Source organism: Pocillopora damicornis, chromosome 12 (assembly GCF_964200805.1).
Source record: "Pocillopora damicornis chromosome 12, jaPocDami1.2, whole genome shotgun sequence".
In the NCBI taxonomy this organism is placed as follows: Eukaryota; Metazoa; Cnidaria; class Anthozoa; order Scleractinia; family Pocilloporidae; genus Pocillopora; species Pocillopora damicornis.
Genome location: NC_142681.1, coordinates 5,622,371 through 5,647,854, shown reverse-complemented (window position 1 = coordinate 5,647,854; position 25,484 = coordinate 5,622,371). Strand labels below are relative to the sequence as shown.

Genomic DNA, 25,484 nt, shown 5'->3' with positions numbered 1-25,484 from the left:
AATCGAGCTTGGAACGCGATGCTCGTGCGTGGACGTCCATTCGAAGCAAGTTCAAAGTAAACAGGCTTTCTCTCCCCAATCCCAATCCGCGAACGAGTCTCAATGATGACGTGTCCATGCCATAAGTGATATTTAGATTGTGTGAGCGTAAAATAAGTCAGTCTTGCATTCTACTTTTCGGTACTTACCTTTACTCAAATCCCCATTCTTGCTTTGTTAACTTAAATATCTGCGTTAATTTTACGTGAGGACTCATTGTATCCCTACGATGGTCCTATAAGAAGTGTTCGTGCGTCAAACTACGAGCCTTTCCTTCAATTCTATTCAGATGGCGTCAAACTATTCAAAGGAACCTTATTTTAGCAAGAGTCATGACCGAAATTCTCGTAACTCTGGAGGATAGATAGATGAGAATCAAGGGAACTAGGGCGAGACAAAAGGTGTAACCAGGGGAGTGAAGGACGGGTTATCAGGTTGTGTAGTAGGGAGGAGTAGGACTATTCTCGACCCCAGATCCACTCGATCTGTACTCAGGCCTCTATGTCTAATAGGGTGGTATGGTGCTGAGGATGACTGGAAGAAGGACATATTGCCGCACCAGTACTCTCCGCCAAATACAAACAGACAGGCATGTTTAGACGACCAATGAATCCATATCGTATAGTATTCAATTTCATTTCTACATGTCTTACGTTTCGCCAGATTCTCGAAATTCAGCTTCAAAAGTTCGAGAAATCAAATCTACGACAAACTTCTGCTTCTTGACAGGTCCACGTAAAAAATCTGCAACCTGTAACGAATATCTTGGGAAGAGAAACACAATAACCTGAGAGGAATGCCATCAAAGGGAAGCACTGATCGGTGCCCAAGAGTTAAAAGGATTGTTAACAAAAAGAGAGAGGGAAACTAAGTTCCTAAACTACCAAAAAACAAGGTCAGCAATAAGATAAGCTGGAGGTGCCTTGCATAGGCAATAGACAAAAAAGCGAAAGTAGTTGAATAGGTGTGAGAGAAAAAAAGAGCTAAAATTAATTTACTATACCTTAAAACTGAACTTAAAGGTTCGCGTTATTGTAAACAAGATGTAAGTAAAGAATAGTACAAAAAGTTTATTCAGGGAACATTTATGCCTTATTATGCACGAACTGACAGAGATCGAAAGCAGGGTGATTGCTTTCTTGCTCATTATTGTTTTGTTGAAGGACGGAAAACAAGTTTTAGTAGGAGTCTGCGACACACAAAAATTATGCGAGGTAAATGACAGTCATTGTAAAAGAAGTTCTGCTGTCTGTGTTGTTCAAACTTATGGGTTTAAGTGGCCCGGATTAGTTGATTACTTCTTCTCTCTTCTTCTTCTTTCTTTTTATAGTTTCTTTGACATCTTCTACCTTGAAGCCTAGTTGGTTGTCCTGAGAATTCAACTTGGTACTTTTCGACAAAACGTGCTTGGGTTCAAGGTCGTTCATTTCTCTGTTCACCTGCGCCTTCTCTCTCTTCTTTGTCATGAACAAGTCGAACTCCAGACTACTGAGCCGTGTGAACTTCTGTCTGGGAATAGCGTCAATCTCTGCTAAGCTTAGACTGGCAAGTTGTTCGTGACATAATTTGTAGTTCTCATGAGGAGGGTCGTCATAGGTCACACAAACCCCGCCGGGCTGTCTGGACAGATCCATCAAGTTCAGAGGCCTGAGCCGGGGGGATACTCCGTAGAGATAAATGGTCCCTGGAAAGTAAGCATTTTTATATCGGGTTCCCTTCTTCTGCCAATCAGACCAGAGTTTGTCGGTGAATGCGTGGTGCAGGAGGAATTCTGGGGCATTGGCTGACTGCTTGCTGCACATGGTCCCGCCTCTCCCGCCAATCCTACAGTGCATGTTGTTGTGCAAGGTGTCACGGAGTGTCATTTCGAAGTCGGTGAACTTGTTGGAGAGGATGCGCAGGCATTTATGAACTGCTATGCAGTCTGGGGGATTACCTGTTGAGTAGTAAGATAATTGTAACCTCTGAACACGTTCCCTTTTTGAAGATTTCTGTGACGCGACTAAGAAAAAAACAAAAAATTGCGCAGCTCGTGTCGTTACTTATACGACAATCTTTTTCAATAGAGAAGCGGCAACTTTTCAGTTCTAGGTACAATTTAGCCCGGGCAAAAAGAATTCAACTCACTCTTCTTTCCAACAAATATTTTGAGTTTTTGTATTGCGTATTCTAACGACTTCAGAAACATCTATGATCCATAAAACTTTCTGAGGAGAAATTTTAGCTCACAAAAGCATTAAAAATTACCATTGAAATTTCTCTTGAGGCATCCTCCGCTTGTCAGCGTGAAATGCCGTTTCCCAAAGGGTCCGCTGTACACACAACCATCTCTTCCACCATTGCTTCCTAAGCCCCATGGTGCATTGCTCCACGTGCTCATAACCTGGAAATTGGTAATTGTGTATCAAAACGAAGAGAGTTAGGAAAACAAGATTTTCCAAGGCTCGAAAAATTAGAGTTATGTGAGTTTATTAGAGTTTGCTAGGTAACCTACTCGAGAAAGCAATGAAAGAAGTGTCCTAATCGAGAAATTGAATCCTCTTTAGTGCAGCTTTTCCCAAGAGCGTAAAAACAGGAAAGCGAAAACCTGCAAGGTTCTAGGAAAGGGCGACACTGCTCGCCTTATTCCCCTCTCGTTCCTTCCTCCACTTACCATAATTTTCCGTTCACCATTACGAGCTTTGTGGCCGCGGCATGGAGTGATTATAAAACGTAAAAAGCGAATTCCGACAGGAGTTTTGTAGAACTATATCGGAAGATTATCACTATACTTAGTCAGAGGGAGGCAATTGGGACCAATGGGACTCAAAGCAGACACATGAAATATATAAAGCGCGTGAAAAGGATAGTAATCGAGGGTCAATTAATTTTGTTTGCCACTGATCAGTTGAGAGAGAGGCAGGAGTTTCTTACTAAATCGCAGGGGCAAAGTTAAGCACAATCGATAACATCCTGGACTAATATCCGCAATAATTTAATGATTGCTGTTAGACTATTTCCAGATATTTTATTAGAGAATCACTTATAGGTACCTTATCCAACCAGGGTGCCCCGGACCATAGACTCCAGTCCCAATAGGGCACCGTCACGATTGGGTCCACTTTACGAAGAATGTTCTCCATCTGCAACAAATACCAGCGATGCCAAGGGAGGAACTGCCTGTTGTTATGAATATTACTGAACTGTTTTGTGTGTCTGATGACAAGGTTTCGATAATCAGATCTTGTTGATGCCTTTTTTAGTGTGCTTATGAAACGGTACCTGGCAGAAGGAGAAGAAATTTTACAGTAATAAAGATTGGTGTTTCTTAGATTGAGAATTGTGAGTTCTGACCAATAGCAGAGACAGTGCGCAGCAGAATTAATCGAAATGGCAGATTAGAGATGAAATATGGCACAAATGGTTTTAGGAGTCTTTTTTAAAGGCTCTCTTGTGAAAACTATAGGAAATACCGACGCATACCAACAGTTTCTTTTTAAGCTAATAACTCTGTTTTGATACTGCTTTTGATAAAGGAAAGCCCAATTAGCTGGAGGGATTTCTTAGCTTCAATTTATTTTTCTTTTTATGAGACACATCATATTCCAATGGCGTCTTCCAGTTGCGATTATGTTTAAATTCTTCCTCCTTCTCGTGTATGTTAACGAGAGAAAATATTCCTGAGGTTATGTGGGAAGGGAGTGGGGACCATTTACAGGTCAAAAGATAACAGTGAGGCTAAGGGAAGAGAGGAGTTTTCTCACACTGTAAATGAACAGTGACGTCTACCCACCTCTCTCCAGGAAGCATTCCGTTCCATTCTCGCCGCACGCGGCAAGGCGCACTCCATTTCCCGCCACGACATGTGCGACGCTGACCAAGATGGTCGTGTTTTACAGAGCCTTCCTTGCAACTTTGCGCCGACGTTCCTGCGTAAAACAACACACGAACTAATTTTTAGTTGCCGGACAATATAGTCATTTGAAGAATGACTGAGTTTGCGATTTTCGTGTCCTAGGGAGGTCGCCAGGCAAATGAACGGAACATGCCAACGTCATAAACAATTATCTGGGCAAAGGAGATAAGGGTCCAAGGATTCTGAGGTTTGGATAGAGTATTTCTCGGAGTGCTAGCAACAATGTCGGAAATTTTTCATGTTTTGACGAAACGTGACCGAAGAGGTACTCTTTCAGTGGAGTGGGAGTTAGAAGGCGTTGCTGAGTGGTTTGGGGCCTTGGATCCAATCAATATTTTTAAATCGCCTGGAACAGATACACGAACGCTAAAAGGTATCAAGGCTGTTCTTCTCATTTTATTATGATTCAAAGATGTAAGGAATACGATTCAGACATGAGAAATAAATGTATAACCAATACAATAATTTCTTACCTTTTATCACCAAAAATAATATTATTAAGATCTTCATCTTTTTCATCTGTGTAAAGAAGGTATGTAATGATGTATTCACAGTGTGAATCATGAAAACGAAAGGATAAATTCCTTTCCAGATCGTCCAGAAGTAAGAATGCCCGAGTAATTTTATATTTACATATCAAAATTCCGAAGAGAACCTTTCCTGTCTATGCGTCATCTGATTTATTTCCCTTACTCCCAGAAATAACTAACATTTAACTTCTCTGTCAATTTCAATTCATTATCCAGTGGGTAGGTGAGGAGAATAGACAAACTCATCAGCTTGAGGGTGTAACCTTTATATAACATTAAATTATCTTAAATAATTTACAGGGTAACGCTTAGTAACCAGACGAGAGAGTGAATACGTAATAATATTTTTGGAGTTGAATTGTTGAGTGCCAAAATAATTTGAGACTACAGTATGAAAAATTAAGCCACCTTGTCGAAATCGTCACGGTGTTTAGTAAATTACGAAGTTGCATTTGATAAATATCTATCTTTTCTCGTATTTTCATCATAATTTTGTACAAAGAAGAGTGAAACTAATATAATTGTCAGAATAAGAGCCTTGACCAGCACTGCAATAGTTATCTTATTACGTTAAAATGCACAGGAATCGCTGCGGAAGAGATTAAGAGGTCTTTCAACTCGTCTAAGATGCTGTTAAGGAATGTTCGATGTTCAGTCGTGTTTGCATTTCCAAAAACATTGTAGTTCGTATTTCTTCGTCTTAGACTCGCCAAAAATTTCACAATTTTCTTTCCGAGCAACTCAATGTTGTTTCAGTACTTACACAGCCTGCTTTCCTACAGCCTCCCTGAAAATCGATTGACTCCAAATCTACTAAGGAATTTATGAATACTTTTTCTCTTTCATTATGATGAATATATTTAAATTCCCCGACTGCTGTTTGCAATATTAACCGTGAGCTTTAACCTCGTGCATTGTAAGTTTGATAGCTATGTCAATAGTGTTTGATCTGGATAAAGTTTCTGTGCATTACAGAAATACGTTCCGTCAATCATGTGGCCTTTTCATTTTCTACTCGCGCAATCTCGTAAGCCTATTTTTGATCGCGGGTTGTACAACCAGAACTGGCTAAAGAAATAACTACGGCTAATCGGAACGAAGGGAAACATCATGATGAGAACTCAAGCCAAACAATTAACAAAATTCCTGAAGTGCGAGAAAATGCGAATGAATAAGTTCGCAATTGGTTTCAGTTTTTCAACTGATTGGTTGAAAGGGTGACCGCTGTTTTCTGGACCAATCACAAAGCGAGGTAAAGCAAATCCAATGCAGTCCCAGATCACCGTCAACGCTCAATAGAAAATTATAAATTGCTCTTATCGACATAATCATCTTTGGACCAATTTTTAATTGAGTGTCGAAAGTAATCCGGCCGGATTGTTTTAGTGTTACCGAACGTTGTTTTGTGATTGGTCCAGGAAACTCGCGCCATCCTCTCAACCAATCAGATGCAAAAGCTAAAATACAATCGCGACTGGGTCGCCGCGTTTTCCCGCGCTCCAAGCAGTCTACTAGTTTTCATTTTAAGTTCTCATTGCCTAATGATAATTTGAATCTTTATTCTGATTGGTCGTTTGGATAACTCAGGTTTTGGTTTTCTAAAACACAATTGAAAACTGCTCTTTAATACTATTATTCTATGAACGCAATTAGTCTCAAAAATTGACAGTAAAATAATTTTTAATTCAAATCTTCCAAACAAGTACCTTTTAAAAAAATCTGCGATAAAAATACAAAAACTTTTACGTACACCAACCGAGTTTGTGGTCGTCGGTTAATGAGTTCAAATACCATGGCCTGTGCACAACTCAAAACTCAAGAGGACTTGCATTATACTTTGGATAATGTTTTAGTAAAAGCATGGTATTAGAGTATACATTGTGAGAATGAGGTAATTATTTTCCGTTGATTATTTGCCTGGGGGAAGGGCTAAAGAGGTCTTTTTTTTGGGGGGGGGGGGCCGCATGGTTATCACGGCGAACTGAGGGGTGGATCAGTCGTTGCCAACATGCAAAGTGTAAAAGGGGAGACTGTAGAAAATGAGTGCTAGAGAGGTGGAATCACTAGCTGGAATACTACAGAGCCCGGGGAAGGGGGGGAGACCCCCCCTCCTCCCCAGATGTTAAATAAATACTGGTCCCTAATATACCAAGACAACGTTATATAGGTTAGTTAATTGGTCTATAGGTTAGTTAATTTTCTTAACGTAATTGAAAAGGAACTTTGAAATGGTTCACTTTTGTTTCCTTTTGGTAACAGAGACTGAATAATTTAATTTATGTCCAGATCATTTGTGCAAATCAGAAAAATGTTTGTCTGCTACAGAAGACACGATTGATCAATCGAGATATTGGTCCTGAGAGATGAAAAAGATTCAGGATAACTACTGCCAGCCGGAACATAAAGCCAGCGGTGTTTGTAAAGATAACAAACGCATGCGCCTTAACAAGCGTCGTTCACGCGCGCAACTTTTGTCTTCGGCGTCTGTAGTAACGAAGGACGGTTACTTTTAATTGAACATAATCACCAAAATTCTAGTTTTGCTAATTCTAAATCCGGGATATTGAAAATCTCGCGAAAAAAGTTGTCTTTGTGAAGAGTTTGAAGGGAATTTTTAGGAGTTCCCTCGAGTTAAGGCGAAGTTTCGAAGATCACCACTGCAACGTTGGATTTAAGACTCGATCGAGATAATTGTGACGGAAAATCGAACGCTGTGCATCAATCAATGGAACGATTTGGAGGGTCACTGCCTGTAAAAGGATACAGCGGTGAATTGGCTGGGAAAAAACGAGTGCAACTTCCAGCAGATCATGGAAAAGGTTTGTTATTTTGTGTTTATGTTTAAGTGTCAAACTCCAGGTGTGTTGTTTCAATGTGATTTGTAGGTGCGTGAAATAATTTTGCGCGCTCTACTGGAGCGTTAATATGACCTCTCTAAATTTATGGATCGTCTAAAAAAAACAATTTGCGACAAAATTTTTCTTGTCCAGAAAAAGAAGCACGTGTTATCGGTATGTATGTGGTCGTGCGTGTTTCTTTACGAATGAATTGAACTGTTTGTCAACCACAGCCTACAAACGCTTGACAACATTCAATTAAAGTACAGAAGCTTTCCGCTAAGCCTAATTGATTGAAATGGAAAACAATAATTTGGTATCATAAGCTTTCACGCGCGAACATTTATAATTCATATCAGCTTCGAGTTAAAAAAATTTCTTTAAACTTACCTTACCGCCTATCAAATGGAATCGTGGATAATTTTATCTTGAAGAAGCTTGAATAGCGAAGTAACATACTTGATCCTATTTAAGAAAATCATCCAAAGAAAACAAAAAGCTAAGATTGTGATAGATTAGAAATCAGTGAACACATTTCCCATTCGTTTGTGTTCTATATCGTTTTCAAAGAATATCATATCTTATAATGTCACTATTAAAAATTCTACCCAATACAAAATTGTATCTACATACAGGTTACACCTCTTACGACTCCAGTAATTTGTTTCACAGCACCCCCAAAATAAAGGTAAATGTTTCTTTCTCAGCAAAGCGACAACAGTATGGCAAACCTGGGCCACCTGTATCTTATTAGATCATCTTCACAGTTATTTTATTCCTTCTTTCTTAACCTTTTCACTTCCAAGATTTCATTAGTAATTCTCCTTCCTGTCTGCCATACAACTCTTATGATGTTACTTCAGAGAATTTGGTGTTGGATCAACTAAAATCTCTTTTTTTGTAATTTTTGTTTTATTTTCCTTACTTGTCTTCTTGATATTGTAGTGATATTGTAGGAAAAAATTTTGTCTTGCTTAAAAGTGGTGTTTGACCACAAGTTTACATTCAGATCAGTGGTGCCCTTGTAACATAATGGTGCTGATGTTTACCTTTGGCAAAAATTTTGCATTTTAATGGTTAGAGAGTAATCCAGTTGTATGTCTAGTCCATCAAACCTTTAACTCCCAAGTTCAACTTTAAAATTCTCCTATTCTCAGCAGCCATGTTTCAGTGTTATTAGTGAAGAGAGTTTGTTGCATGATCAAGATAATACCTCATAAGTGGACAAGTTGTTAATTCTTGTCACTTCTCTGCTAAATAAAATATTGATTAATACTATATGCTAATCAAGAATTTTAGTAAAAGAGTTGGTGAATTGACCACTTTATAAACATCCTTTACTAAATATATCTAATGCACTATATTTCAATGTTATATATGGAGAGGGTCTATTCATACTTTTTAAAATAGAATTGTGTTTCCTTTTTTTTTTATTTTTATTTATCACTGAACTCCACATTGCGATCTTCAGCCCATATCTTCATCATATTCAATAACATTACCAAGTGGTTACAAGACCAGAACAACCAATACAAGCTTTCAGACAGGTGTAAGCCCATCTCGGTCACAGCGCAGTAAATCTCCAACGCGTAGCACAAGCCCTGGCCGTCGACCAGTGAGTCCAAATTTGCATACAGCAACAAGTCCAAGACTACACAACAGATCTCTGTCTCCTAATAGTAAACAGGTCAGTAAAGCCAAGGTTCCTTACAGTCAGTTTAGATCTTCAGCTATTTAAGATTAATAAACAGTGCTGAAACAATTCAATCAGACTTCATGTATTTACATCATGTTACATTTGTTAGTAAGTAGGGTCAAGAGAAAGTTGTCCCCATTTCCAAAACGCTAATTGTTAGGAGAGGCTGTCAAGGGCAATGTTTGCTAGTGTAGGTGATGTGACAAGGAAACTTGCCAACAAAATTATAGATTATAGTGGTTAGGAAATTTCTAATCCTGCAAGCATTTCCTCACAAGAGTTGATGAAAAGGTTTTATCATATTTATTATTCCATTTACACATACTAAGCTTTTGATTTTGCCAAAACTAATCAATTCAGGAGATGTTGCACATAGGAACTTAGCAATGGCCTTCATAATCTCACTGCTGAGGTCTCTGTGGCTCAGTTGTAAAGCATCAGAGCTTGAAATTAGGTGTTGAAGACTCAGATTTTCTTTTTCCCATGTTAGTAATATAAGCAATAATATCTTTCTTTAAGTTTTCTGCTAACAAGGGAATAGCTTCTAAAACAATTTTGTTTTATACTATCATGATGACCATTTTTGTTTTAGCTCTCTGACGTAGATAGTGACACAATCCAAAGGCAGAGACGAGAACTTCAGCTGCTTATTGGGGAACTCAAAGATAGAGACAGGTATTTGCATGAAAGTAGAAAAACAAAAAAACAAACCAAAAAAACCCACCCCAAAACTCCTTTTTAGCCCTAAACAGTCTTGGTTAATTCAACTTAAACAATTTTAGAACAGACATTTTGCAACATGAATTAGTTTGAATAGTACGATTTTGGTATTATCATATCACCAAAAAAAGCAGCAGAAAGGGAAAGAATAGGAGCAAAAAATTGCTGCACCTTACCACAGAGGTCCATGGCAACTGTAGATCCTGCACAGCTATAATACAAATACTGTTAATCCCATCAAGTAAAACCTTCAAATTTTTCAGTCTCTGATCAGCAGGATTTACTTTAGTCCTAAATTTGCTTTGCACTCTTGAGCACTCTGTTACTGCAGAAGCTTGTGCACTGTGTCATGTGCCCTCTCAAATTTTTTTCCTACTTGTTCTGTTAAACTAGAGAATTGAATGATATGGTACAAGCTCATCAAAAACAGATAGTGGCTTGGGAGGAAGACAGACAAAGGGTGAGGGTGCTTAAGATTTTATTTGTCCTTAGTGGTTTTCAATTTTAAAGAAAAAACAGCTTTGCAACGGTTGTGACAGTTGGCAGCACATTAAGTGCATTGATATGGATGTCGAGACTTATGTCGCTCTGAGTTACTCTCAAGATCAATGGTTTTGTAAAGCCAACAATTGTAACTGGCCTTTTGATTTCTCTGACTCGTTTTTCGAGTCTTCGTTCTCTTCGGATACAGTTCAGATTTCAACACCTGCTCATAATGATTCAAGTGTCACCCTTACTCTGCGGCATAATGATCAACTGGAGAATCAAAGGAATATCTGTAATGATATCCTGTTATGTCACCTGAATATAAACAGCATACAAAACAAATTTGAGGAGCTTGTCGCTTTAATCAGGAAACTAAAAATTCATATAATATTTATCAGTGAAACAAAAATTGATTTCACATATCCTGATAGCCAATTTGCCATTCCTGGCTATACATTATACAGTAATGACATAAAAAAAGGAGGTGGAGGCATCCTGGTTTATGTATCCACACTACTGCCTTGTAGAAGGCTTAAGATTACCAGGACCTATAAGACACTGGAACCCCTCGCAGTTAAGATTAGGCTTGGCACATTTGAAATGATCGTTATCAGCGTCTACCGTCCACCCAAATCGGTATCTGGTGATTATCAACTACAACTGGAAGGGGAACTTAATGGTATTTGCACCTGGGCCTCTTTACGGAGAAACTTTGTCACTGTCATTGGCGATATTAATCTTGATAGACTTAGACCAGATGAAAGTGAAGGGAAATTACTCTTAGATTTGGAAGTGGAACAAGAACTCACATGTCTTATTGATAAACCAAGACGCACGGAGAAGAAAGGTCTATCTCACACCTCTACCTTCATTGATGTGTTGTTGACAAATAAACCAGAGCGATTTAAGTGAATACAAGTTCATAGCTATGGGTTGATCAACTCCAAGCTTCAACATCCCCCATATATTAGCTTATTGATTCCAAAATTTGGAACAATTTGTAATTAACATACCATCAGTAATTGTTTTAAAAAGGAACATTTGAAGTTTGAGAGCACTGATATATTCCATTTCCATTGACATCCCACTGCATTTAGGTGTTTGCTCTTGAGAAGCGATCTTCCAGGCTTGAAAGTAAGTGAGGTTTTATGTTCTTGAAATACTGTAGGTTACAATGCACTGTACTATAAAATAATGAATTTCTAAGAAAGTGGAGTTGATAAAGTTTTCTACACTTACAGGTGAACTCAAAAGTAGAAATGAACAAATGAAGGCATTACAAGCAAGGTATTGTTTATTATTAATATAGATACTGATGAAATACCAGGATTTTTCCTTTTACTAAAAAATCATATCTTCATCACGGGCAGTGAAGATACTATTTTTATCTTTCAAGTGTGAGGATACTGGTGTCGCCATGGTTACTAACATGATTAGCCAATTACAAGAGAGCTTCCCACTCAGGCGCGCAGCTGGTTCTTTTGCAATTTCATCAGTATAAATGAAATAAACAGAACATTACACGGCTGCTTGGGGATAAGAATTTTATTTTGGAGTGTCTCTTACGAGTGAGCAAAGTGAACCAGTGAGAGATACTTTCAGCACACGAAGATAAAATTCGTATCCCTGCGCGGCCATGTAATATCCTCTATTCAATTAAAAATAACTTTGTTTCACACATAGTTTTTTATGTTAGAAGTGTAATGTTACTAATTAAAAATGAATAGAAGACATACAAACAGTAACTTCTTGTTGACATGCAGGTCTATAGTTTCTCAAAAAGTAAAGATCACTTTTTAATCACGGTGTAATGACATTAGAAAAAAAAAACTATGCGCCACTTTCTGATTGAGATTGAGATCCAACGATTACTAGGAGTGAAAGGGTAAAAGGAAAATTAAATTTTTACTCTGAAGTTGAATTGAATCAGCTTATAGATGTCACTGATAGGAATGCTTGTTGTGATTTTGCTTTGCAGGCTTAAAGCTTCTGAAACAGAGGAAAAGAACAAAGGCAAAGAACTTGAAGATACTCAGGTAGTTATTCATGCCCTTAGTACTGTTGGATGAAAGATGCCTTGATCTAAGGCCTTGCATTATGTCCAACTGGCCCTTTCTGGTGCCACTGAAAGGGCTATGTTGGATAGTGGAATGCTGGAAAACACCTTCTACAAAACTGCTCAGGATTTCCCTCAGAAGTGAAGATTCAACTTAGAGATAAAATGGCCTTTTTCCATGATAGCCTGCACTCATGAGATTGGCAGACTAATCTGACTGGAAGAGCCCACTAGACTACTGGCTGTTGACTCAATCAAATGTGTTGCAGTTGTGTGTGAAACATGCAAAACCAGTTGTGTTAAAGTTTACAACATGCCCAAGTTTGTTTAGCTTGTAATTTGTGTTGCAAAATTACCATACTTAAACTTACCATTTCTCCTTGATCTGTAGCTTCAACTTCAACAAGTTTCAGAACATGCAAATACTTCTCTTCATCAAGTTCAGGAACTTGAAGTATGTAACAACCTTGTCAATACACAATATATGACTGATAGCATTTATTACCCTTGAATCATTTTATAAACGCTGGCACAGTAGACATGATACTTAGTGTGCTTGACTGTAGAGTCATGTTTCCTTTCATAATCAAATGTTATTGTTGTTGCTTCATTATCAGGAAAAGAACAGTGCTTTAACTTCATCAATGAGAGAGCTATCAAATACAATAGGACAGCTTCAAGCCAGAGAACAGGAGCTTTTAACAAAACTAAAACTTAAGGTATTGCAGCCTACATGAAACTTGATATGAGACCACATTCTCTCCTTTAGTTTACTGGTCAGGAAATCTATTGCATCCAAAAGGAGAAATTTAGATCAGCAAATTACATTTTCTTACAACAACAAATAGTGACAAAAGAGATTTTTAAATGTTGGTGTCTTTATTCTTTCTTTGACCTACTGGTCTGCATACGCGCCTCAAATGCTTGTTTGTCAGAAACATTCCATGGTCTGGATCTACACCATAGCCTAGGATTATCCCCCATGTTTTCGTGGACAATTAATAACATTTCATTACTTGCCTAAGACATACATTTGTTGATTGTGTTTTCACCCAGGACAATGATATAATGGAGGCAAATGTGAGCTTAGGAGAACTGCAACAAAAGATAAAACGTCTTGAAGGATTATGTCAGGTCGGTATTGGCAAAATAAATGCAGTCGAACCTCTCCACCATGGCTGCCTTGGGGAAGAAATGATAACAAAAAGATTCCTTGTTACATCTTTTTCTTAGGAACTAAGGAAAAATGAAAGTTCAATCAGGACAGAGAGAGACCAGTGGAGAGATCAAGCCACAGCTAACAAACATGAAGTAGAAAAACTGAGAGGTTAGCAGAAGGTCTTCAGTTTTAAAAGTGTATTTTGGTTTATTTTTTTGGGTTGTACTTATTTATTTTATATTTATTCATTTGTTTAACTGTTTGTTAGTTTGTCTTTCGTCTCATATACTGTATAGCTGACTTTTTGCGTTCTTGTTTGTTTTTTTTTTCCAGTTGATATCAGTAAACAGTTTAGTGATGCAGACGAAGTTCAAGCTGAGCTTGCGAAGGTAAAACTGTCGCGTACCTGTCGCAGCGCAAAACAAAGTTTCGTCTTATGGCATTCAGTTAGTTAAGGAAATTAGCCTGAACCTGAGAAATTTCATGGTCAGAATTTATCAGAAGTTTTTGGTAATGTCTGTTGTTTCATCTGTGTTTTTCAGACCAAGCAAGAAATTTTAGTTTTGCAGAAGGAACTTTTCTTAGCAGGTAATAAGAGACATACGAATAACATACGGATACATATGTATCTTGTACCTGACGTCAATTGCTACTCTACGATTTCTTAGGAGAAAGAGAGAAGAGGAAAGATCAACTGCTTGATTTACAAAAGTCAAAGCAAGAGAGAACGGACTCAGAGTTGCAAAACCTTCGACAAGTATGTTCATTTATTGTTCTTGGAAGTAAAGATAGCAAACAGCTTATGTCGATTGATTGTAACAAACAGGAAAGTTAAAAATCATGTCGTCCAGTCATAATAGAGGGAGGTAGAGTAATTTTAAATGCGTTTCGATTGTCATTCGGGATTTCCTCTCCTGTTTTACTTCGTTCTGTGATAGATCTATGGAACCCGTGATACCAATGGAAAGCAAATCTTAAACCAATCGAGACTCAAGCTCTTTCAATTGCGTTTTCTCGGGCAATTTGTCAGTTTATTTGTACTTTGAAACTTCATTGTTCAAAGTCCGCTTTTCGCGGGAAGCAATGGGAACTTGATTAAGCGAAAAAGGGCGGGAAAATACAAGGAAATATTTAGTTGCGATTGGTTTAGCTCTGACGCTGATTGGTTGAGGGGGGACACGGGTTTCCTTGACCAATCAAAGAGGTTAGAAACGGAAAGTATCCCGAATTACTTTGTGCACTAATCTATGAATTACAACGATAGTCCGTTCAATAACGGGGTTAGTATCAGAATCGAAACTCGACATTGAAATACAATCCATCTCAAGTGTTTGGTTTTCAGTTATAGTAACAGGTAATCTGACTATGACTTTCCTTGGCAGATCTGTGAGAGACAACAACGCGACATTTCTTACATGCAGCTGCAGTTACAAAGTTCTCACGATATGCTGTCCAAACATGTCACGGAACCTGAGTAAGTTGTAAACTGCTGAATAATAGTACGTTTTTTTCAAAGAGACAGAACTTGTTTTCACCCAGACTATCAGAGTACACTATCATATACTTAGTATAGAAATTACGTTCAACACAAAAAGGTAAGCTGTTAGTTATAATCGGGAAAGGAAAGCGAATTGTTGACCAGGTGAAGTTGAGGTTGCAGAAAAAATAAACTTAAAAAAATATATGAAAAGTTGCCTGGCTTTCAGCTTCTGACTTCGCAGTTCTGATGGCCGGAGCCACTAACTGGTTTCTGAGAGGCTTGGAATCGTCACATTGTAGCCTGAGGGTTACAAAAACACAATAACGACAACAACTACAACAAGAATTCAGGCTTCAATAGGTCTTGACGTGATGCCTCCCATATTTCGACTGGGTGTCACTACCAACTGAGTTAATAAGCCACTTATTGGGAGTGACAGTACTTTTTATGACTAGCTCCGTCTCTTGATTTGCAGTAAAATGTCAGAGTTGGAATCTAATCCCCCGGATGAAGATAAAAAGCCTCTAAACAGCTTTTACGATGCCACGAGTTTTAACCTCAATGGAGACTATTTTGACAATCAGGTGAGTTAAGACAGTTTTTTTTCGTCGGTAAAACAAACCTCAATGACAGCTATAAATTTTGTTTTCCGTAACTATCTCATCTAATTGATTGACAAGGTGGCGCCAGTTTTTTAGACTAATCATAGGTTGAAATAAAGCAAGATAACGCGATTCTGCATAATCATTTACACTCAATTTGTAATTGCTGCATTTTGAGTTATCTTTCTTGGAGAAGAATTTGGTGCAAATTTTAGATAAGTTTCTAGTCATTAGGATATTCCTTCTGCTTTGACTCATTCAGTTTTGCACATTTTTCTTGTGCTTAGGATCAAGCGTCCACGAGGTCAATGGACTTTGATGGTATGTCAATCTCTTCGGGGTTGTTCGAAACAGCGTTAAAATGCTTGAAATGTTCTTGTCCTAATGAAAGTAGCAGATTTTTAGGCCAGACATATTAAATAAGAGATATAAATATATGGCCCTAGTGAACACAATGTTATCTAATTCGGCCAGCCTTTCAGTTTCTTTGTTGTTGGCACAGAAAGTACCTATTGTTAAAAATTTTGCGAGCTTATGCTCGTGTCCAACTCTGTGCGTCCAAATGTTCCATTGTAGTTTTTTTTGTGGTGAGGATCAATAACTCAAAACTGACAGAGATCTTTGTCGTTTAAGACGTGTACGTGAAGTATCCTACTTTAATTTGCAGGCCCAGTCTCTTCCAAAGGCACTGATGATGACCTCGCTGCTTATATTCCAGGTGTGAAACACAGAAACAAAGTGATTGTCTGCATAGTGTGAAAAAAATCTAACCGCTATTGATATGAAACTAGAAAGACATTAATGATATACATTTGAATGCAAAACCAGAATACGACATACTCAACTCTCACTTTTTAACGTCAGGGTCAGTGAGATGTGAACCCTGACACACATATACCATCTGTATCCAAATAGCAAGCACAAGCCTGAATCCTTCGCGCAAACATTTCACAAGACAAGTTATTTAACCTTTTACAACCCAAAATCGGTATGCATATTCTCCATACTGTTCTCTAAATATTTCCTAAGCTTCTGACAAGGAGAATTTGTCCAAGAATCTGTAGCTTTTACAGTTACCGTTCATTTCTTATATTCTCCTGACCTTTATGTGTCATTCGGGGGTGATATGGTAAGGAGAAATTAGTTATTTGTCACTCTTTGGGGTTAAAGGGTTAAAGCTGATGCTTCACTTTGTGTTGAAAATAATGTCCAACCAAGGTACGGTTACTATTTTATATTAGGCGGTGGTGGAGTGTCCTCCCTTTCCATGCACGCGACAGCCGGAAGTGACTTGGCTGACGACTATGACAGCCTTTCGCAAGATCCACTTCAACCTCCGATCACTTCAGAAAGAGGCTTCACAAGTTCAAATGTTGACACGTTTCTTCCTCCCAGGTGAACAAACGTGCTTTTATCGGGAGTGAACTCTTTACGGGTGTCATTTCACATTTCTTAACATGAGTTATTTTTTCCTATCCTGTAGAAACCCCTCTTACTTCAGCACACCCAACACAAGAACCGACATTTATCCGCCATTAGGTAACCTTTCTCTCACGGGCGTTCGACTAGAGGACCACAGTAGCCTGTTATCCTTCTCGCCTGGGAGACCAGTGGAAATTAATTCCGTAACAACTACGAGACCTGGGGACACATATTCCTCTTTCTCAGCTGGTGTATCTGTACCGAAGACGTCCCCTCCTAAGGTAAGAACTGCTCGGTGGAGCCGCCTTTGGTTCATTGGTGGCCTTGTGAAACCAAGGAGTAAGTTTTCCTCCCAGAAGAAACGGCAAGCAATTGGAGTGAATTTTGAGTGTCGTAAATCCAAAACCAAAGCACTGAAAGAAAAATGACCAATTAGAACAAGAAAATATCAAGAAGCGACTGTGAGGACTTAAATTCAGCCAACTACCCTAAGTGCGGGAAAAACGCGAGTGACTATTTCCCGTTTTTTTTTTGTTTGTTTGTTTTTTTGCGAGATCTGATTGGTTGAGGTGGCATGTTTTCTTTTTTTAGACCAATCACAGGGCGTCATAAAGTTAACTCATAGCAATCTCGCATTGTTGTCCACGTTCAATTGAAAATTTCTCCAAATACTATTATTTTTAAGCTTGTGCATGATTTTTTCCCAAATTAATTTTAGTTTTGATTTTTTAGAACTGCAGTTTTCCTAGATTCTATTGATTAACTGAACAAATTCAGTTAACTAACGATTATAGGTACAAACGCTGATTTGCGGCTGAAAAATGCAGGTTGTAACCTAACTTTCGAATGACAATCACTGTAACATAATTTGAGATCCCTTAACGTAGCACATAACTACTAACGTAGCTCACTGTCAGATAGTAACAATAATACAACTAACAGAAGTTCCAACAACTTGCGTGACAGGACAGCTGTGCCAAGTTGGGTGAACTTTTCTTTTCTTTCTCCTTTTATTTCGTTCTTACCCCAGGCGGAGGGGGACGCTTCACCGACCAGTAAACTACATCGTCTGCTCGCGGAGTCTCGACAAATGGTTCAAAACCTCGAACAATCCTCCACATTCTCCCTGACCGGAAGTCCTAATCAGGTTTGCATTAGCGTCACGCATTTCAGTTTGTCACGCTATACCTTAAGGCTAGGTTGCGTTGGAAAGTGGCTTAGATGAAAAAAAAAAAAAGAAAAGAAAAGAAAAGGAAAGAAGTAAAAAAGGAGAAAAACTTAAAACAAAGGTTTTGGCTGGGCTGGTCAACTGGTCACTGCCAGAGGAAGCTTTTCATGAGTTTTCGCGAAGCAAAATTTTCATATTCCAAACGTTGGCTGAAAAACATATCGGGACTGTTTCAATCATCGGTATCTTCCTTTTAGTCTAATTGGCGATAAGGCTAACATTAACAAATAGTTCTATTGAAGTTTAATGAATGGTAATGTATTGCCATTGTCACTTAACATTTAATACAAAATTCTACTTGTAACCGCAACTGCAATTACGTCAGTGTCCTTCTTTAATCATGTATTCCTCGCTCGCTAATAAAGTTCCTTAATGATTATAGGATAACAATTGCATTTGCAGTTAACCATTTTAAGCTCCCAGCGAGGTCAGACTGAAATTTTACCTCCCTTTATTAGTGTGATAGTTAAAGAAAAGATTCTTAGAATTTTAAGACATTGATTACTAGGAAAACTTGCTTTGAGTTAAGGAGAAAGTTGTTACTACCACAGGAAATATATGGATTTTACTTAAAATGTGCACTTTTATTGTACGCATGATAAGCCAGTAGAAATCAGACCCATTTTCGGAAGAAGTTCCGGTCTCCAAAGTGTGTTTCAAATCCAGGGGTGTGGTTTTTAAAACTAATCAATCAAGAGCGACGTTACAATATTTTGTGTCCTCTTTTTCTGCGACATGCAAAAATATCTTCTAGTTGAGGAGAAACAAAAAACGACAGTTAATTTTGACAGAAAAGCAGCAACACGAGAAGGAAAATTTTCCAGAACGTGAAAAGGACTTCTAAGGATGAAGAAGTTTGACCTAGACTCGTGAATTGAATGTAGCTCTTTTAACCAGGCTTTCTGTTTGATTGTCCGGTGGTGTAGTTACAATCCTGTCTTGTTGGTCGGCTTTTCGTAGCAGGAAGTTGATACCAATGAACGCCCTCTAAAAGATAACACACTCTGTCTCTGTTTCTCTTTAGGACTCCACGGTTCCCACGACTGAGCAGTACACACCGCCGCAAAGACATCTGGGAAGTCCACTACATTCGCGTCCAATACCCACCTCTACTGAATGAAAAGTAGGTAGTACGTAGTGTTTTTTGCGTGATCTGATTGGCTGCTTATGCCGAGCAAGTTAGCTTTATCCATTTTATTTTGAAAGTCTTCAGTTCGCTTTACTAAGCTGCAAAGTACTTAAACTGTGAACTATTTTAGAGCCTGTTTGAACCTTTGGCTTATGACTCTGCAGGATCTTTCTATAAGTTTTGGCTAATTCGGCGAGTGAACTACTTGACTATATTGTGCTTCGCTACTACAAACCTACTTTAAACGTGAGTGAAAAAAAAGGACAGAGCTATTCGCAGGTGTGAAAATTAAGGCCGACTTTTCTCGGGATGAACTTATCGTGACATAACATCTGGGACATTGTAACCTGTCAACGACAAGAAAATGAATTTAAAAAATATATATTAACTACAAAAAACCTCTCTCTTTTCAACGTTGTAGTGGATCGATCAGTGGAATGTTTTATCGTTCACCTCTAACCTATAATCTTTCTCATCCGTGGGGTTTATTTTATTTCATTTCATTTTTTGTCTCACTATACTTTTGTCCCTTGATATTGCAGATTAACATGTCCACAATTTTCGGCTGATCCTAACGACGCACGCCCGCAGTGCTTCTGTGCTTAAAACTTGATTCCTCTCACATTCGAATCGTCTTCGGAAATCCGAATACTTCCGTAAAGCCAGGTGTGACTGCTCGAATCAAAATGGTTTCCAACATTAATCCACGTGAAGTTAAATTTTGTTTCGATATAAATAGTATAGCTTGAGTTACAATTGTGTTTTAACTGTACATAACGAATACTGACTATTAACTTGACCTTTTTTCATTATTTTTTTGTTATGAAAGGAAAGAGAAAAAATCCATTTCGTACAAATCCAGTCTAATGTACTCTCTTTTGTTGACCAAAAATACAATGCAAATATCTTTGAATTATTTTTTTTATGATATTTTAAAATTGATTGAGTTATATTGAGAAACGGATGTTTGGACCTACAGGCCAGGTGTTAAAGGCTACACATTACTACTTGTTTATCTACAGTTATATTGCTCATGTTGGATACTGGTGTTATAAGTTTGGTATTATTGTGCATAAAGAAAAGTTCACCTGACGCAACATGTCGCAACTTTTTGGAACAGAAGTAGTTATACTCGCAGCAAACGTTCTTTAGCCTTTAGAGTCATACAACCATTTTTTTCTTTCGTGATGAGAAACGCGCCTGCAACAAGACGCACGCGTGGCGTAGCCAGATGGAAAATTAGCGGATGATATTAGAGCCTCTCTCTTAACCGATCGCGCGTGTCAGCAGGCAGTCCACGCGTTATCGCGTGGTTCATCGCGTTGGATTTCAACCAGGCAATCACGTTGGAGGGAAATATATTAGGAACATTTACTCCAACATTTTAGCCTAAATGTCAACCACTAATCGAGAGGTACAACAGAATTCTTATGTTTTGATACACGTACTCATTTCATCTATTATACTAACCAGTCGTAAACTTTACATGATCATGTTTAATTACCTTGTTTGGTTCGTAAAGAGAGAATGATTTTAGATAGACTCTTATTTAATAATTATTATTTAAATGATGTGAATCTAGAATCTTGTGTATGAACTGTTGATTTATTTCATTCAGAATTTGATCGGGTGGGGCAGGGTGTGATAACAAGAAAGAGAGAAAGTAAAGTGTGCGAATCCAAACTGGTTGATGGCTGTATTTTTTTTTTCTTCCTTTCAAATGTCTTCGATATCGACAGAATTTTATCGGGAAATAATAATTTCTTGATTTGAAAAATGTCATAATGGACTCACAAATAGTTGGTTTCCTCAGGGGTTTCCTTAGCATGGGCTTCTCCTTTCTCACCCTCCCTTTTTCCACCCAGCCACCCCCCCCCCTCCCGAGGAAAGGGTAATCCCAGGAATTCTTGCTGAAGGTTTCTTGCACGGTTTTACAAATCCTGATCGTGTTTGGGACCAAAAAAATGCCAATAATCACGCTTATTTTCAGACCTGGTCACTATTATCCAAATCTTGTGGAGTAAACAGTGCCAAAGACAAGAATTTGCCCAATTCATCCAGAAACACAACTCGAATTATATGAAGGAGTTACAACTCTGTCTCTGTTATTAGGAAGAGAAAAGACATGCGTGTTCCCTTGAAAATACTCCATACTCAAAAGGAAGCCTTAATGGACACCTAAGTCTGGTCAAAATGTATGACCATTTTCGGAAAATCGGCACCAAAGTCATACACTTTGTAGTGGCACACGGCTACGGAGCTTATACCAGAGTGCAACCCCACCCCAAGTCACTTTAGGACGCAAGCCTGAGCCGAGTACGCAAAATCCACTGAGTTCTTCGTCACTATTGCCTCGTGTTGGGATCTTGAATAACAAACGGCTTACTACATCTCCATTGTTTCTTAATAGTTGCCCGTAATCAAGATTATCTGTCAACTGAGATACTTTTAGAGTTGGGTTACAATCTATCGATCTGCTGCGTCAGAGCACGTCGTGCTCGTCAGTTCACGTGCCTTGTGAACAGAAATTCGTGGGGCGAAGAACGTTGTCACGAAACTGAGTTTCGTTTTATTGTAAAGCGCACGATTACAAGGCTGCGAAAGTAGAGCTTATATCCTCTCAATTTCCCTCTAAAACGTATTAGTATTAATGCAATTTTTGTTGCTGAATATTTGGTGAATATTCTTTTGACCTTAAACGATTTTGCTAGGAGCTCTATCTCTGGAGATTGAATGTTATTAGCGCCTGACGCATAACAATACGCGAGTAACAAAGCCAATTCTTTTAAGAGCAAGGGATCGCTGTAATTCCTTTTTCTTCCAGATCACTCATTGCACGCGGGTAAAGATAACTTTTAAACGTCCCTTTGTTCCTTCAATTTTCTAGAAAAAGTTGGAGCATTGATTAAAAAAAAAAACAATTGTGACAAGTGTCAAAAATTTTAGAAATTGGCAGCTTGAATATGTATGAACGTTCGCATTCATGGGCCAAGGGATATTGTCATTCTAATTAATCAATTTCTCTTGGAAAATAATGCCGTCAAATTTATTTCCTGTCCTGGGAAAAAATAAAGAACTGTTTCACTGCTAACAAGCGAACAGGTGCTTTCTAGTTTTCCTCTATCTGCATCGAGATTGATAGGAGAAAATGCATTTTGATTAGTGTGAACTTGATTTTATGACTTCTCCGGCGGAGCAAATTATGCAGATGTAATTAATATTAATTTTAACTCAAAGGTAATCGTTACTTTTTGGTTGCCACGAAAATTTTATCTAAACGAAGTGCAGTCTCGCTTGACCTTCGTTTCAGTTTATCTCACTGAAATGATGACAGTTTCATTCGTAATATTGGCAGCGTTATGACTTTTCACCCCGATATTTTAAAAACAGACGTGTCTTTCGATATGCAAATACGCTGCGAGGTTTAACAAGTAAAAGATCACTTAGCAACTCAAAAACTGAAACATCCGTTTTACTCAGGCAGCAGTAATTTTCCATACCGCTCGGTTGTGTTTACCAGTTCGCGACGTTTAACTAGGCTTCAATGCAATTAATACCCTAAGACGAAAATCGCTTCTTTGTGCTTGACACCTGAAGGAGAACGAAACCTTCTAGAATTTACATTCACGTCCTATGGGTGATTTCACTTGTTTGAAGTAGATGAAGCCGGCGATCAAGGGCAGCCCGAGAGATCGATAATTTTGCGCAGTGTGTTCAGAGTTCAGGTTCATTTGGAGTCTGAAAGTAAATTGTTTTTGTCTCGAGTACAAAACTCTGAGTTTGAGCGGAAAAACACACGTGAGTGCAAGTTATGTGTAAACATGGAGCGTGCAGTTGATGTATTGCGAGACGCTTCAGTATGGCTTCGATCTCTGCCAAAGGGAGATATTAATGAGAAGCAAGAAGAAGGATTCCCGTTCAAGAAAGATGCTCCAACGACAAAACCTGACGCCATCTGGTCTAAAACTAAAGAACCCCAGATCATCGTCGAGACTGATTCGTTTGACAAAAAGAAACTGAAGGATAAACACGATGAATTCAACTTCGACAAGGCGCGAGAAAAACTGCGAGAGAAGCTTGAATCTGTATTAGCTTTTCCGAGCGAACTGAAGGAAAAATTCCAAACGAAATTTCTCCACGACACCGCAGTTAAAGTTGACATTTCCGAAAGAGAAGAGACCAGATCCGGGAAAGAAACCGACTTTGATCGAGAGTATGACATAATCGAGTTGCGCGAAAATATATTCGTCATCGGAGGAGCAACCGAGGGCAACGAAAGCGAGCCCTCTTCGGCTGTTGGAGTCTTCAATTGTGTCGAAAGAACATGGCGGGAAATTGCGCCTTTGCCGGTGAAGACAACGGCTTGTTATGCTACGGAAGTAACAGCTATTCCTGCTCTTGTGGTTGCGGGCGGTTTTGGTGGATGGAAGGCCCTTAACACGGTTCAGATGTACGACTGGGTTACTAAGGAATGGTGCATCCTTAAACCAATGCGAAAAAGACGATGGGGTTGTTATGCGACAGGAACAGAGCACGGGATTCTCGTAGCTGGAGGCTGCGACCAAGGTACTGTCCTAAGCAGTGTCGAGCTCTACAACGTCAAGAAGAGAGAGTGGTTCACACTTCCAGAGATGCTGGAACCCCGCTGCAACTTTGGTGGCGGAATCATCGACCGGAAGCTGCTTGTGGTTGGAGGTGGATCAGGCTTCTACTTCAACAGCGCTAAGAATTCAGCTGAAATTTTCGACGGAGAGAAAGGAAAATGGACAAAGCTACCGCCAATGAAGCGAAAGCGCTACGGCTGTGCTGCTGTGGCATGGAAAAGAAAGCTTTTTGTGGTTGGTGGCTGCGACAAGAGCGGAACCGATGTGCTAGAAGTTGAGGCGTTTGATTTGGAGGGACATGTATGGCTAAACTTCCCTCCGTTACCCGTAGGATATTCTTTGTGCCGGGCTAAAATTGTGCAAAACATGCTCGTGGCATTTGGCGCTGATGGTGGTGAAAATACCGCATATGCCTTTGATTTTGAACTCAACAGATGGGAGAAGTATATCGAGTTACCACATGGCAGAAATGCTTACGCTATTGGAGTTATCGGCATTTAAAATATAGAAATCATCGTTAAGTTGTATCCTAAAATTTATCGAAAAGTCTCATTTTACATGGGAGCAAATGGTTCCGTAAGGGTTTCAAGAGCACGAAAAATTCCCAAATTTATAACAAAAGTACTTTTCCAGAGTATTTCTTTACTTAGTCAGTCGCCAATCGACGAAAAAGGTTAAGAAAGCCTGTTATAAGTAAATCAGCGAGGATTTTTAGATTGCACCTGATTTTTTTTGCAAAATCGCTCTGAGAGGGAGTTTGCTGAAAAGTGACCCAATTGAAGGGCTCGAAACATTTCAATATGTATATTGCTAATACTTTTCCACTGTAAGGCTTCACTGAATCTTTCGGCAATCGACATAACACAATCAGAAAACTGTTTGTAGATAACTCAGTTAGGAAATTTGAATTGCCCTTTTATGTGGATATTGCTGCAGGAACGTTTCCAGAATATTCTAAACAAATAGTTCACGGTTCTGCGTCGATATAGCCAGTAGGTTTTTAGAATGTTGTAGAATGTTATAGATTTGCAATTTATATATTTAGAAAATGACGCAGAAACTTTTTGTGCTCTTTGTTTTCTTATAAGAAGCAAAAAAAACAATCATCATTGTTTATTAGAAGTAACTTGTTCTCTTTAAGAACATTTCCGTAGATGTTCTCTCCTTGTAGAGAAAATGCGGCATATAGAATTTGTGATCTTCATTTGTTTACGCAGCAACATTATCTTCGTAAGCAGCTCTTCTTAAGTGTCGAATTTTTGCGATGGTTATCTTGAAATATTATTTTGTACAACGGTCCAGTTTTAAAATATGCAAATAAATTAGGCCGTTAAGCAATTAGTTCTAAAGACCTTTGCCCTCCCTCTGTTATGCATTACTGATTGGCTACCTTGACTATAAAACCTACTTATGGTCACGTGAAGAGGACAAGGCTGAGTTATTCTGTACGGTCTTAACTTACTCTTCGTCTCTTCCTCACTAACTAAGGCCCCGAGCGACCACGCTAAAGGGTTTTCTAAGTGTCTGTTTTCGTCTGAGACGCAACGAAGGAAAACATTTTCACCCACACTAGCTTTTTAGTTTCCCTCTTAATCCACACC

The 25,484-nt window shown here is 38.7% G+C and overlaps 3 protein-coding genes across 6 annotated transcripts; 2 read left to right on the top strand and 1 right to left on the bottom strand.

Moving 5' to 3' along the window:
- Window positions 1-1,084: 1,084 nt before the first annotated feature.
- LOC113670632 (uncharacterized) lies at window positions 1,085-8,058 on the bottom strand. Of its 3 annotated transcripts, none has more exons than XM_089189564.1 (7): window positions 7,935-8,058; window positions 7,692-7,766; window positions 4,408-4,453; window positions 3,812-3,947; window positions 3,072-3,300; window positions 2,287-2,422; window positions 1,085-1,975 (listed from the first exon to the last, which is right to left on the bottom strand). In XM_089189564.1, exons 3-7 carry the CDS (start codon window positions 4,451-4,453, stop codon window positions 1,326-1,328), a joined length of 1,197 nt encoding a protein of 398 aa, XP_089045690.1. In that variant the 5' UTR covers window positions 7,692-7,766; window positions 7,935-8,058; the 3' UTR covers window positions 1,085-1,325. The 3 variants fall into 3 exon arrangements, with proteins under 3 accessions (XP_089045690.1, XP_089045691.1, XP_089045688.1); XM_089189565.1 differs by having other exon boundaries at window positions 7,697-7,766; window positions 7,935-8,043; XM_089189562.1 differs by lacking the exons at window positions 7,692-7,766; window positions 7,935-8,058 and adding an exon at window positions 5,228-5,339.
- Window positions 6,894-20,962, top strand: LOC113670641 (uncharacterized). Of its 2 annotated transcripts, XM_027186815.2 has the most exons (24): window positions 6,894-7,283; window positions 7,937-7,989; window positions 8,773-8,988; window positions 9,590-9,672; window positions 10,111-10,177; window positions 11,301-11,337; window positions 11,445-11,490; window positions 12,182-12,239; window positions 12,651-12,713; window positions 12,877-12,978; window positions 13,316-13,393; window positions 13,493-13,586; window positions 13,752-13,807; window positions 13,961-14,006; window positions 14,087-14,175; window positions 14,801-14,892; window positions 15,374-15,482; window positions 15,788-15,821; window positions 16,168-16,218; window positions 16,742-16,895; window positions 16,984-17,203; window positions 17,953-18,069; window positions 19,175-19,273; window positions 19,822-20,962. In XM_027186815.2, exons 1-23 carry the CDS (start codon window positions 7,190-7,192, stop codon window positions 19,268-19,270), a joined length of 2,055 nt encoding a protein of 684 aa, XP_027042616.2. In that variant the 5' UTR covers window positions 6,894-7,189; the 3' UTR covers window positions 19,271-19,273; window positions 19,822-20,962. The 2 variants fall into 2 exon arrangements, with proteins under 2 accessions (XP_027042616.2, XP_089045685.1); XM_089189559.1 differs by lacking the exon at window positions 17,953-18,069.
- A 1,551-nt stretch (window positions 20,963-22,513) lies between these two features.
- LOC113670631 (uncharacterized) lies at window positions 22,514-25,232 on the top strand. The gene has a single exon (XM_027186802.2). The coding sequence runs from the start codon at window positions 23,101-23,103 to the stop codon at window positions 24,382-24,384; it is 1,284 nt and encodes a 427-aa protein (XP_027042603.2). The 5' UTR covers window positions 22,514-23,100; the 3' UTR covers window positions 24,385-25,232.
- The last annotated feature ends 252 nt before the right edge of the window (window positions 25,233-25,484 follow it).

Bases quoted from the DNA above. Each gene is read 5' to 3' on its own strand.
- LOC113670632 (XM_089189564.1), bottom strand. From the start codon at position 4,453: ATGAAAAAGATGAAGATCTTAATAATATTATTTTTGGTGATAAAAG. The intron at 3,948-4,407 runs GTAAGAAATTAT...TGTTTTACGCAG, and splicing joins ATTATTTTTGGTGATAAAAG to GAACGTCGGCGCAAAGTTGC. The intron at 1,976-2,286 runs GTAATTTTTAAT...ACTACTCAACAG, and splicing joins CCTCAAGAGAAATTTCAATG to GTAATCCCCCAGACTGCATA.
- LOC113670641 (XM_027186815.2), top strand. From the start codon at position 7,190: ATGGAACGATTTGGAGGGTCACTGCCTGTAAAAGGATACAGCGGTGAA. The intron at 7,284-7,936 runs GTTTGTTATTTT...ATCTACATACAG, and splicing joins TCCAGCAGATCATGGAAAAG to GTTACACCTCTTACGACTCC. The intron at 17,204-17,952 runs GTAAGAACTGCT...TTCTTACCCCAG, and splicing joins CGAAGACGTCCCCTCCTAAG to GCGGAGGGGGACGCTTCACC.
- LOC113670631 (XM_027186802.2), top strand. From the start codon at position 23,101: ATGGAGCGTGCAGTTGATGTATTGCGAGACGCTTCAGTATGGCTTCGA.